This window comes from Pogona vitticeps, chromosome 5 (assembly GCF_051106095.1).
Source record: "Pogona vitticeps strain Pit_001003342236 chromosome 5, PviZW2.1, whole genome shotgun sequence".
Classification (NCBI taxonomy): Eukaryota; Metazoa; Chordata; class Lepidosauria; order Squamata; family Agamidae; genus Pogona; species Pogona vitticeps.
This window is the reverse complement of record NC_135787.1, coordinates 132490765-132504459: the sequence shown is the minus strand read 5'-3', so window position 1 is coordinate 132504459 and position 13695 is coordinate 132490765. Positions and strand designations below refer to the sequence as shown.

At 41.3% G+C, this 13695-nt stretch overlaps 1 protein-coding gene across 4 annotated transcripts in view; it reads left to right on the top strand.

The window, feature by feature from the left end:
• MET (MET proto-oncogene, receptor tyrosine kinase) overlaps window positions 1–13695 on the top strand; it is a 125500-nt gene that overhangs the window by 59640 nt on the left and 52165 nt on the right. For all 4 annotated transcript variants that reach the window (XM_073000525.2, XM_078376724.1, XM_020789693.3 and 1 more), the window contains 2 exons: window positions 365–538; window positions 7232–7392. In XM_073000525.2, coding sequence (XP_072856626.2) covers window positions 365–538; window positions 7232–7392 — 335 coding nt within the window. The remainder of the gene's footprint in view (window positions 1–364; window positions 539–7231; window positions 7393–13695) is intronic.

Sequence of the window (13695 nt, the reverse complement as noted above, 5' to 3'; positions counted from 1 at the left end):
TTTTGTTTTTCTTCTCGAGGAAGCAGGTGAATGAATATTGAGAATTGTTTGAACAGGAGAACTAATGCAAACCAGCCAAACAGAGGAAATGTAGATGCAGGGCTGTCACCTTTTTCTTTTTCTTTAGTGTAAGCTATTGAGAGCACCATAGAACAATGAATTAAGAAAAAGAATGGAGGTTAACATTTCCTGGGCTTTTGTTGGTTTGTGTTAGTCTTAAATGACTTTATGCATGTCTTATGCTTGGAAAGGGAGCTCAGAGTAGATTGTACCACAAAAGTGTTGCTGGTTTCCTGTACTGACAGTTTAGAGTGCAAATTGTCCTCTAATTAATATGCCTTTGGAATGATGTTTCTACCATCAGGTAACCAAGATTCCATTGAATGGTCCTGGATGTTCTCACTTCAATACCTGCAGTCTGTGTCTTCTGTCACCTTCCTTCATGAACTGTGGCTGGTGTGGGAATCAGTGTGTGCAGCCATGGGAGTGCAGTGTAGAAAGGTGGACACAGGAGACTTGCTCACCTCAAATCTCTGAGGTAAAATAAACTGTTTTTCTTGTATGGAATGAATTCTTGGGAAATGCATAGCCATACTGTTTCCAAATACAGTTGTGTTGGTTTAGCAGTGGTTGTGAACAATATAGAACAGTAGTTCCCAACCTTGGGTCCCCAGATGTTCCTAAGTGAAATATAAATATGCTGTATGGCTCCTAAATTTTAGAACATCACTCTTCAGCTGGTGAGTAGGCCCACAGTCAACTTTTTCTCACTTCTGAGTTCACCACCACAGAGTGACTTGTTCATTCTTGGCAAAATGCATTTGTAGAAAGTAGTGCTCTTTGTGTTTTGAGCACCAACAGCCTATAGTCTGAATTTCCGTGTGATGGGGTGGGGGAATGTAATTTCTCAGCTACAGCGTGAAAAGCTTTCCTTGTTTGGACCATGGACCATTGCTGATTGTGAAGCCATTTTAAAAACCTTTTTGTATCCTTTATATTGATTTGATGGGAGTAAAAAAAGCAATTCTTCTGGCTCGATATAAGCCATTTTCCCAGTGGGAACTCTGCAACAGAGCTGTCAATTCTGGAGACATGTTTGGGTTGAGTATCTTATTAGAAAATTATTCTCCCTCCTTTATTGTTGTTCAGAAAGTGTTTATGAGTGGGAAAAGAAACAACTAGAACCTGGTTTCAGATAGGACAAATATATATATTCTCTCCTCACTCAAAAATATATATAAGCAAGCAAGAGTAAAATTACACAAGTGACTAGTATACAGCTATGAACCATAGTAGTTCATAGCTGTTTTCATTTAGTTATGGTCATTGTAAATTTTATATAGGCTGCCTCTGCATTCAACCAAATCATTTTGCATTAAGCGTGAGATAATTATGAAGGTCTAGTTTTTCAGAGTGTCTGTGACACATATAATCACTTGCCTCAACTAGTTACACTACAGTGTATTTGTTTCTGCTGCTGTTGCTGTTATTGCCCTTTGATGGTTATATGTAGAAATGAAGACCCTCAATCTTTGTGTGTGTGAAATAGCACCCAAAGCAAACCTCATGCATTATACTTGTAACAGATATTGAAAAAAACAAAACAAAGCACGTGGTGACACTACAAAGTGCGATAATGAAAAATTTGTCTGTTCTAATGGATTATAACTGTAGAGATGTACAAAAGGAAGGAAATCTGTCTTCTCTGAAAGAGGGCATTTATATTCATGTTCAGCAAGTGCACATTGCTTAAATGAGCTAGAAGGCAGGTCCTAAATAACTTTTAAATTATTAAGTCTGATTCATAGTTACATTAGGCCTTTTATGTAGTTCACATAGAGTAAAAGGACCTTAGAGTGAATGTAAATCATATTTAAAACTACATTAAGGCCCTTTATCCGTGCCAGGGCAAGGGTAAAAGACCTTACTGTAGCTGAAATGTCACACTATGATTCTGTGAGGTGAATGTGAAATTGTTCAAAATTGCCTTATATTCTTTGTTTGTTTTTTTGTATGAGGGGATGTTACATCTATATTTTTAGATGAAATAATGAAATAATTCTAGGCTCCTGTGTTGGAGTAAACTAATGACACTTTATTCAGTTTTTTACTATCTTTAAATGGAAATCACCACATTGTTCTTACACTCAAAAGTAATTAGTGTGAAGTTAGTGAATGAAAAGTGGTATTTCTTACAGTGCAATCAGGTTTATTTAAAACCAGGGCTCCTTTGCTAAACATATTTCTTTTTAAAATGCAATGAATATATTCTGGGAATGATAAATCCTGAAAAATATTAATAGCTTGCACCACAGCATGTGCAAGTTTGTGAAACTTGTTTCTAAAAGGAAAGGAAATAGTACAGCTGAGTAGCTATATTTTTATGGTTACTAGCTACTAAAACAGATTTCACGCTTTGCTGGGCCATGACGGTTGGCTTTACTACTTAAAAAAAAGAAAACATATTATTCATCTTTGGCCTATTGCTTTAAAAGCAAGCATATTAAATCTAGCAGAGAACTGTGGGCTTCATTTTCTTTCTTATAGAAAATAACTTGCTATGGCATTTGCAATAGAAAAGGAAAATCCTTTATAATATAAAAGGTTTTTGGAGAACAATTTAAATATAATATTGTGCAATATCTTGGTGCTGAAGTTAGGCATAGAGCATAGCAGTTGCTGTAGCTAGTGCTAGTGCTGTAGCTAGTGGTCACTTTTGTGTTTAATATGATCAAGTTTCTATCATTTTCTAATGTTTTGGTAGCCAACCGCAAGACTGTTCCACCAATGGCATTGAGGGTTTTAGCCCCATGCTCACATACAGCTTTAGTTCCATGAACCAAAGTATTTGTGATAGAGAAAGGAAAAATAAAATCCACACACTTTCGACATGTTGCTCAACTGTCACAAGATTGCTTCAGTCTACAGAAAGGGCAGATGCTTGCAAATCCTGTCATATTTTCACAGAATGACATAAAAACAGCATCCATCAATGTGGCAGCCCTGCGACTGAGGCCAGAATCTTAATGGTGTGCTTCTATTGGATCCCAGTGATTCCACCTGGATCTACAAGCACCTGATCATTCTGTGGTCCCTTGCACACTCTAAAACCCTACTCTGGATAGTCTGAAAATCATCTGGAGTAGTTTTTTTGGCACTATGCCATCTTGTAGCAGGAGGAACCAGAGAAAGCCATCTTCTATTAGCAGTGGATACCAAAGGATTTTGGCTGGAGATTTTAATTGGGAAAAAAATCCTATTTCCAAGAAATATAAAACTAGTATATTTATGTGTTAACAGACAAGCCCTATAGGAGTCATGGTTTGTTTTTAGAGTCTGTGCAGGTTTTGTAGCACTCCCTTTTTATATATGTATAGCCCATCCCCCTTGTAGAAGGTTTTTGTCATAAGGAACATGTCCCCAGCTGTAGTTATAGGTCCCACTGACATTTATCTTTCCAAAAACAAAAATTCTTTTGAGAAGGATCCAACCTTTCAAAACACCTGCAGTTATTCTTGTACAATTATTGAAGACATTTAGGAATAAAACAAGTCCTCCCTGAAAGACAAAGTGTCTTGTGGGACTCTAATATGTAGTTAATTTTCCTCAGTGCAAGCCTTTATAGGAGTCAGCCCACTATATGAAACCTATGCCAAAGAAAATTTGTTAAGTTTTTAAGTTGCCCCAAGAATCGTGGTTGTTCTTGCTGCAGGAGACTAACACAGCTATAGCCCTGGAAGTAATTTTCCCTAGAAACTTTCATTGTAATGCCTATTTATTTGGCATTCAACAGCTATGCTTGTTTGGCCTGGAACTTGGCTGAAATGCCATGCAATTATTGCATAGACCAGTGAGGAGAAAATGATGTGATTGTTAACTGAGATGATATAAAGTCTAGAAGCAAGCTGGGAAATTTGGATGAGTGTCACCAGAGAGAGAACCTTTTAATGGAATGGCATCATCAACAAAACAATTCAATTGTAGAATCTGGGTCATTTCAGAAAGGTGAATGCCCTCACAAACACAATTGTGGCTTTGGCCTTTTTATTCACTTCTAAGGGTAGAAAAGTTATTTGTGTGTATTACTCTTCTTATTGTCTGCTGTTTAAATAACAGCCAATGCCTTACTTTTAAGGGGTAATTCAGTGTTCCTTCAACCATCACGTCTTTAAGTAAACATCCACCTGTTTCCCCCAATCCAAAATAGTAAAGGGCTTCCCAAAATATTCCAAAGGGACTAATATCTGGAAAATCATATGGAGAATCCTATCCTTGTGAACAGAACTTGTCAGTCACTGAAATGCATGACACCAGCAGCAGTCCAAGGCCTGTTGCCTTCTGGTGTACAGGTAGTTGTGGTGTTACTTTCAATCCAGTACACAGTGAAATTTGAAAGACACTTTGAAAATAAAATTGCTCATGTGGTTCCTTTAGCAGGAATTCCTCAACAGAGAAACAACTTACGGAGCAACCCAGAAATTATGAATTGACAGAATGGCAAACATCACTGAGGGGGGAAATAGTAACTCATATTAGCCAGAACACAGAAAGACAAAGGCTCCCCAATTTGTTCCAGTTACAAAGAAAACCAGTAAAAGATCTACTGAATGATGTAAATGTTGTCATCAGAACAATCCCAACCAACATGCTAGGAAACAAACTAGCTCATTTATAGCACAGCTACCATAATAACCAAGGAACTTGGTTACAAGCCGTAAAAAAACCTGGAAAACTTGTGGCACTCCAAAATGGAAAATTCAACTGGAAAGAAAAATAAGCCAATTACGTGCAAGCATTAGCAACTTAAAACACTTGAAAGACTCAAAACTTAAAAATGAAAAAAGTAACAACCAGACTATGCAAAATATATGACCTAGAAAGGGAAACAATTGTTTTGTTTTCCCAAAGCGCCTAGTCATTGAGGCTTTGGGAACAATATCAAGAAATTTCACACAGTACTATAAGCAGTTGCACATCTCAGAAATAACCCAATCAGAGCTGCCAAATAGCCTTAGTGTTAACATGGAGGACAGATCACCCATCAGCCAACCTGGTTGGTGGCTGATAAAAAGGTAACAGAATTAGAATTGACATCATGAACGTGTGCCACTGTGTGGATTTTCTGTCACTGGGTGGCGGAGGGGCAGAAGTGTGTACTCCCCCCCCAAGATGGCTGTGCACTGGGACTCCAGTCTCTAAAAAGTGGCTCTATCTGAGGAGGGCCCTTCTTATTCTCCATGGATCTGTTGTCAGACCCCAAACTGCCTCCAATAAAGCTGTGGCAAAATTACAAGACACCCTTCCATTTTTTTATATACACATATACACCAGACAAATACAAATGTAAAGGGGGAAGATGAGTGAGAGAAGCTCTAACAATGAAAGAGGCCAGGTAGCTGAGACCAGCTGTTTCTATACCCTCCAGACTGAGCCTCACCTATGGACTGATTCAATTGATTGGCTTTGGAAGTGTAGAAAGCTCCTCCTTCCCTGTAGTATGTGCTAGGACTGTGGCTCCCAACCTTCAGTAACCTTGAGTACACCAGAAGCCTTCACCACCAGCTGTGCTGGCCCAGGTTTCTGGGAGTTGCAGTCCAAGAACATCTGGATTACCAAAGGTTGTGAACCCCTGTGCTAAGACAAAGAAAGCAGCCTCAGCATGGCAGCCACCACATTACTCCAGCCCTTTGGAGCCACAGTGATGACAAAAATGACCTTGTGAGTTGAATATGAGTAGAGTTGAAATATGAATAAAGAATGAAAGATTGCCAAATATTTTTAAAAATTAGTGGGGTAATGGGATGGTTGGAGGAAGATGTGGCCCTTAAGGATCTGCTCTACAGAACCCCTAGCATTCGATATTTGGTTTTCAGTCCTGTTTGAAGAATTGGGAATCCTCTACAGAACCCCTAGCATATGATATTTGGTTTTCAGTCCTGTTTGAAGAATTGGGAATGCTGAAAAGCAATTCTTGTGAAATAATTCTTGTTTATAGCCCTTGGATAATGTAATGCATTGAGATAGTGGAACAGCATGCGCAGAAATTGTTGCTGAGATTCCAAATAGACCTTATTAGGATTTACATTCCCTTTTCTACAGGAACAGTTATTTGACTGTTGCATTATTTAATTTGTATAGCATATGCACAGTACCTATTTTCCTCCTGGCATTTCATTTATTCTATCCTTCTCATATTAAGCTAAGTAGATAAAGTTTAAGAGTATTATATCAGTTTTACTGTATATTCAGAGAGAACAATAACCTGGACATTTGATTAGAAATACTCTTCTCAGATGCAGCATGAAATAGCAGAGTTCATGATGAAAGGCACAACTGTGCTGCTTATTAAGGATAAAATAGCTGCTACTATAAAAGATTAAGTCAAAGACACTTTAGTAGTTCCATCACAGACATTAAATCTTTTGTTCTCTGGCCAGGGTTTGAATGTTTGCAAAATTAGATGGTATTGTTAAAAAGTCCATGTAAACCCTAAAGCATTGTCACATTTTTATCGACAGTGCTGAATTTCACCCTTCAGTGAAATTTGTACAACTTCTGTAGCATTCGCACATTTTCCCACCATTGTTATATTTACAACACAATTTACAATATACAGAAGGTTATTGGGTGTAGAAGGGGAAGAGCATTTCCTTTCTAGATTGTCACTATGTTGCTGCAAAGTAGTTTATTTTTAACTTGAAATTTAGAAGTAGCCAAATGATAGCAATTTAGCCAAAGCATTATAGAAGGTATGTTACAATTCTGGCTTCCAGGCAATGTTTGATTTAGGTGTCTTTGAAGCTATCATCACCCTGAATTCCTATCTTTTCATCGAGTTGGCGAAACAAAGTTACAGAGTCAGTTTGATATTCTTTTATTCAGTAATAAAATAAGTGCATTGTGTTCTTCTACATACCATAAGGAAAGACATAAAAGACAAGCTAAAGGAGTATTAAAAAGACTATTACAATGCAGAGCTTGCTCAGTGCCCCTAAACATAATAATTCAGAGCTTTCTAGCAGTGGCTGGATTATTTATTGCCACTGTCTGAGGAAGCTCATACTGTGATGAATGAAAGGTGAGGAGCAATTAAGATAAAGGGTAGGGTACTCTCCAGCAGATGAAATTATTTTCTGGCTTTATTGTTTCCTATAAAAGGAAAGAAAAAGAAAGAAACACCTTTAAAGCCCATCAGAAGTCCTAAGTGCATTCCTTTTTCTTTGCTTTTTAGATATTTCCAAGCAGTGCAGCTTTTGATGGCGCAACAAGACTGACACTGTGTGGGTGGGACTTTGGTTTCAGCAAAAACAACAAGTTCAGTTTTAAAAAAATGTCAGTATATATTGGGGAACAGCAGTGTGTTCTGGATGCCAAAGCGAGTGACAAAAACAAGTAAGTTACCAGTACTCTTTCTAAGGATTCCTTCTGATCCATGAAGTTAATGGAAGTTGCCAAAACAAAAACAAAAACCAGAAGTCATTTTTTTCTTTCAAAAAGAGATATTACATACTTACATTGGTGGAACGATGATGATGATGATATTTATATACTTAAAAAAGAAAAAGAAAGTAAGTGCTGTTATTGTATTCTATACTGGGGGGGAACATGATTCATAAAGATGGCCTACAAATCTTCAATTTAAAAAAAAATCAAAGTAGTAAAATAATCCCTTCCAATTGATAATTTGCCTGTGTTGGTGGAAGATAATCCAATTCCCAGGTTATATTTCTGGCTAAGTCCTTGCTATAGTTCTTGCACTTCTTAGAGGGCAGACAAGTGCTCCCAGTTAGACCTGTGAAGGGGGGGGGGGGTCTACCGCTCCCTAATGCAAAGTTCAACTCCAAGGCATTCCTCTCCTCCTTTGTTTTCCCAATTAGGAGTACGGAGTGATATCTTTGATCCAGAGAGCCCATGTACAGCAGCGAACTAGGACTCAGCAAACCTGGGTTCAGGTTCTTGCTCGGCTATAAACACTCACAGGATGGGTGGGTGGAGCTGGTAAAACCACTCCTCAAATGTCTCACATGCCTGGAAAACCTGATTAGGGTTGCTACAAGTCAGAGGCAACTTGATATAACATAACAAGCATCTCTAATCCTGGACTAGAGATGATAGCAGGGAGTTTTGCCCACCTGGCATTCTCAACACACAATGCAGTAAAGTTTCCAAGAGCCAAATACCCTCAGGGTTCCCGCACCTGGCACTTGGGTCCCAGAGGCAGCTTAGCCTGTCCCACATTCTCCCTGATAGAAAGATGCTTCAGAGACCCAAGCAGCAGCTGAAGGAATGCTCCTACAAGCCCATCTTTGGTGTACATCCCTATTTGCTCTTCTCCCTACCTTTCTCCACATGAGGAAGGTAAGGAGGAAGCCAAGCCAGAACTCTGACTGCACCTTCACCTGGACATCTAACCCCCCCCCCCCACATTCAGGAACCCTACAGTGTCAGATCTGTAGCCATGCCGTCATTATTGTGGTATACAGAGTTGCTGGAATAATAATTGCTTGAAGTTACCATTTCTGGAAAAGATATATTTGCCACAGCACCAGTTCAGTGCGACCTATGGCAGTATGATTAAACTGCCAATTAAAAGTGTTGCTCTGGAGCTACTGGAAGTAATCTGGCAGAAATATATGTATTTCAGACTTCAGTTATTTCTGGACCTTGTCAATACTTGCAATCAGAGCTTTAGGGCACATAAGGTGACTCCTCTGCCTTGGAACTCAGATCTTCAATGTCTGTACTATAACCCTCTAGCAAAATGTGGAAACCATCATGGTTTGTAATGATGGAGTGGCACAGCAGTAAGGCTATCAACAAAGCACCTTTTTCCCCCTATGACTTGCCCATAAAAGCTTCATCGCATGAGGCCTTTAGCTATATTTCTGATAAAGTTATTCTAACACATTCTCTTCCTTAAAAAATACTTTTGGAAAGCTCAAGGTTACTGCTATAGTGTTTGGATGAAAAGAAATATATTTATGAAGGATTTACGCATAGATCTGTGTAAAACAAAAGTTTTTTTAAAAATCAACCACTGAGAGTGCAACAAAATCTTAGTTTCCATTGCCTTGGTGTAAGGGAGGCACATAAAAGGGGAGATGCACTTATGTCCCTATGGTTATGGTGCACAGTATATGTGTGTGCCCAGTATATGTTCCCCCCAGATATATGTTTGCATCTGGATTTAGTCATTTGCTATGGGGCTGGAATATACACACATACATGTGTGTGTGTGTGTGTGTGTGTGTGTGTACATATGTATATGTATATATATATAATTTATGTATATATATAGTATGTATAATGTATGCACGTGCATGCACCCACCCACACACACAAGTCTATTTGTCCTTATCAGCCAGGAGTATCTTGTGAATAACAGCAAAGTGCCTGTAAGGTCAATCTATATTCACTGGGATTAAAAGGAAAGAAATAGTCTGTGTGACAAACCCAGACCTACTGGGATCTATCACACAGTTACTAAGCTGCCACCAACCATTCCCTATAATAAGTCACACAGACCAGGGATGGATTTTTAAACAATAAAAGAATAAGGTTTATTTTAAATACAAACAGGGTAAATAAAACAATCAGGTGAATAAACTAAAGTAACGTGGCTTATTCTCACACACACAAGCATACAGTTTGGTTCACACAGAACCCTTACTTAAAGCACAGACCCTGAACCTATCAGTTCTGGCTAACCAACAGACACCTGAACCTATCAGGTTGGTACTCTGACACACAGTAGTACCCTGTCTGTCACACAGACTCCCACACCAACTCCTTCTTCCCAGCTGCTGCTTCGTCTGCTTAGCTTCTCCACACACGCATCACATATTTATACAGTACAGCCCCTCCTCCTGATGTCCCGCCTTCCACTCCCCATAGGATGGAACTTTCCCTCCAAACCCATGACAGACAGGTAACATCAGTGCTGTATGTAACACCTCCCCTCTTTAAAAGTTGTTTTGTAGGGGGAAAGCTAAAAGTGCTTTTCACCAAAAAACAACCTGTATAAAATACACAAAAACAGTTATACATACCATATTATACTTACTCATACTTACACTCCAAGTTAACCATAGCAAATATGCATTTAAACATTTTACCATATACAGTACATCAATTTACCTTTATTCATACAAACCAATTCAAAACCAGGTACATTTACTTTTTTCATCATTATATACACATAGTCCATGTTCTTTCGCCGTCTTCATTCTTCAGGTCTTCTTGATAAGGCGTCAGCAACACAGTTCACTGACCCTCTGACCACCTTTACTTCAAAGTCATAGTCCTGTAGGTTTAAAGCCCACCTCATAAGTTTGCTATTGTGGGTTTTCATTGTCTTTAACCATTGCAATGGTGAATGGTCAGTACACAGAACAAAATGTCTTCCCCAGATGTAAGGCTTGGCCTTCTGGATCGCGTAGACTATGGCCAAACACTCCTTCTCCACGGTTGCCAAATGTCTCTCACCTTTTTGAAGTTTCCTACTCAGGTAGGACACTGGATGCTGGTCACCATTCTCATCCTCCTGGCACAGAACTGCTCCTACCCCGCTGTTAGACGCATCGGTGTAGATGATGAACTCCCGGTCGAAGTCTGGAGCACGCAGGACAGGATAGTTGATTAACGCCTCCTTCAACCTCTGGAACGCCGCCTCACAGTCGCTGGTCCACGGGATGCGGTCATCAGCCTTCTTCCTCGTCAGATCGGTCAGCGGAGCCGCAATCTCGCTAAACCTCGGGATGAACTTTCTGTAGTAGCCCACCAACCCAAGAAATGATTTGACCTTTTTCTTGGTGTTGGGTCTAGGCCAATCACGAACTGCTTCTATTTTGGCCTCCAGGGGTTTTATCACTCCTCCCCCTACCATATGACCCAAGTATTTTATTTCTGGGCTACCCAGCTGACACTTGCTGGCCTTTACTGTTAGCCCTGCTGCACTTAACCTCTGCAGCACTAACTCCAGGTGTATCAGGTGATCTTCCCAGGTATTACTGAAGATCCCTATGTCGTCAATGTAGGCCACTGTAAAGTCACTGAGCCCTGCCAAGGTCTGGTCCATCAGCCTTTGGAATGTGGCTGGTGCATTTCTGAGACCAAAGCTCAGGACTCGAAACTCATAGAGACCAAAAGGGCTGCAAAAGGCAGTCTTTTCTTGATCCCTGGGATCAATTCTTAATTGCCAATATCCCTTTACCAGGTCCAATGATGAGATGAACCGACAACCCCCTATGGTTTCAATCAGGTTGTCTAGCCTGGGCATTGGGTAAGCATCAGGAGTGGTTACACGGTTTAATTTCCTGTAATCAACACAAAACCTAATGCTCCCATCAGGCTTGTCCACAAGGACTATCGGAGAGGACCAAGGACTAGAAGAGGGGACGATTATGTTCTCCCTCAGCATCTCGTCCAGCTCCTTCCGCACCTTGTCCCTATAGGGTCCCGTTACTCGGTATGGGGATACTGCCTGCGGGGGTGCATCCCCTGTGTGGATCCGATGCATCACTCCCTTCACTATCCCCGGCTTGTTGGAAAACACCTGCTGATATTTACTAAGCAGCATTTTTAGTTCTTGCTGCTGGTCTTGGGTGAGTGCAGGACTGATCTTTACCTCCTCTGGGTTGTATTTTACTTCCCCTCTACCCTCCCAGAAGGGTAATTCAGCTTCCTCACTCTCAGCTGCTTTTATCGCGAATAAAACCCTCTGTTCCCCTCTGTAGTAGGGTTTTAGGGCATTCACATGAACCACCCTCCTTGCTTGGTTCTCCTCCTGCTCTATTAGGTAGTTCAGGTCTGACATCTTGGAAATGACCCTATATGGTCCTGCCCATTTGAGCTGCAGTTTATTCTCTCTGCAGGGCCTAAGCCAAAGCACTTCCTCCCCTGGGTCAAAGTGCCTCTCTCTAGCTTTGTGGTCATACCATGTTTTCTGTCTGACCTTCTGAGCTTGCAGGTTTTCTGCTGCCAGCTCTAGATTTCTCCTTAGGTCATTCATCAAGGTGTCTATGTAAGTCACAACGTCTTGTGGGTCATCCTGGGTGACCTGCTCCCAAATTTGTTTGATCGAATCAAGGGGCCCTTTCACCCCTAAGTGTGCAGCAGACATGTCAGAGTGACCCCTTTGTAAGATCATGGGGCGATACTTTTCAGGTACCACCAGCTGACTTCTGATCCCATCTCCCCCTTTTGAGATATTCCTCAGGGTCTCTCTATATAAAATCCCCTTTCCCTCCAGAAATCTCACTGGGGTTTCAGGTGTTAGCTGGGCGTCAGTCACCTGTTCAAAACACTTTTGGAGAGTGGCGTCTGCCTTTTGCTCCTGTCCAAATCTGCTGTCTGTGGTTAAGGTTTCCACCACAGCTTCTGAACTCCCCTCTGCTTCCGTCTCGGGCTCATCATTACCCCCCTGAACTGTCCCCGTGGTGGCTTGTGAGCGTGTAATCACTAGCACCCGTTTCACATGTTCAGCCAGGTCATTTCCCACGAGCACGGCTGCTGGCAGAGTCGATGAAATCGCTAGCCGCCAATCTCCCCTCCAGCCTTGAAAGTTGACAGGTACCTCTGCTACTGGCAGAGAGATTACCTGCCCCTCAATCCCTGCCACCTTTATGCTCTCATTTGGGATTATAAACTCCCTAGGAATAATATCTGGATGGCACAGGGTTACCTGGGAACAAGTGTCCCGCAGCCCCCTATACTGACGGTCAAGTATTCCTACGTCCACCCCTGCTGTCTCAAACAACTGAGAATCTGTTTTTACCAGCAAGCAGCGCTTTACCTCCACAAGAGGACCATTTTCCTCAGCCTGATCAGCAGAGGTAGCTGTTCCAGACTGAGTAGCCACGGCAACAGGCTCCCTCAGTGACACTGAGCCTTGCTCTTTCTGGACACAGAACACAGCTTTTGGCTTGGTCCCACTAGACTCCTGAGGCACCATTCCTTTTAGCTGCTTTAATTTCTCACAATCTGAGATTAGATGACCCTTTCCCTGACAGAAATAACATTTTCTGGTGTATTTTGATTCTCTCTCATCTTGTTTTGGTTTTCCCTCCAAAATCTGAGGTCTTAGTTTCATGTCTGAGGGCTTCCCTTCACCATGGGCCCCTCCCCCTTGCTGGTTTTTCCCTGGTCCCTGAGAGTACTTGCTGTAGGTTTCTTTGGGTTTACCTACAGATTTCCCCTCACCCAAGGCTTTCTTATTTGGGAAATAAAATCTGCGATCTCTGCGGCTGCTGCCACAGATTTCGGTTTCCTCTCCCTCACCTGGAATTTCAATTCCCCATGCAGGACTGAATAGAACTGTTCTAGGGCTATCAAGTCTTTAAGCTGCTCATAGGTCTCTATTCCCTCCTGCGATAGCCATTTCTCAAGCAGCCTCACCAATTGGGCCCCCACTTGGGTAAAAGTCTGCTCTGGCTTCTTGGTGAGGGACCTGAACCTTTGTCTCAGCTGCTCCGCATTTATCCCATGTCTGGCAAACACCAGTTTTTTAAACTCTGCAAAATCTTTCATCAGTTCCTCAGGCATCTCGGCATAAACCTCAGCCAGGCTACCACTGATTAAAGACCGCATGATGGTCATCTTCTCAGTTTCCCTCACTGAGAAGTCCACAAACGCTCTTTCCACTAAGGAAAAGAACACCTCAGGACAATCTCCCTTGTGGTACACAGGGAATTTCTT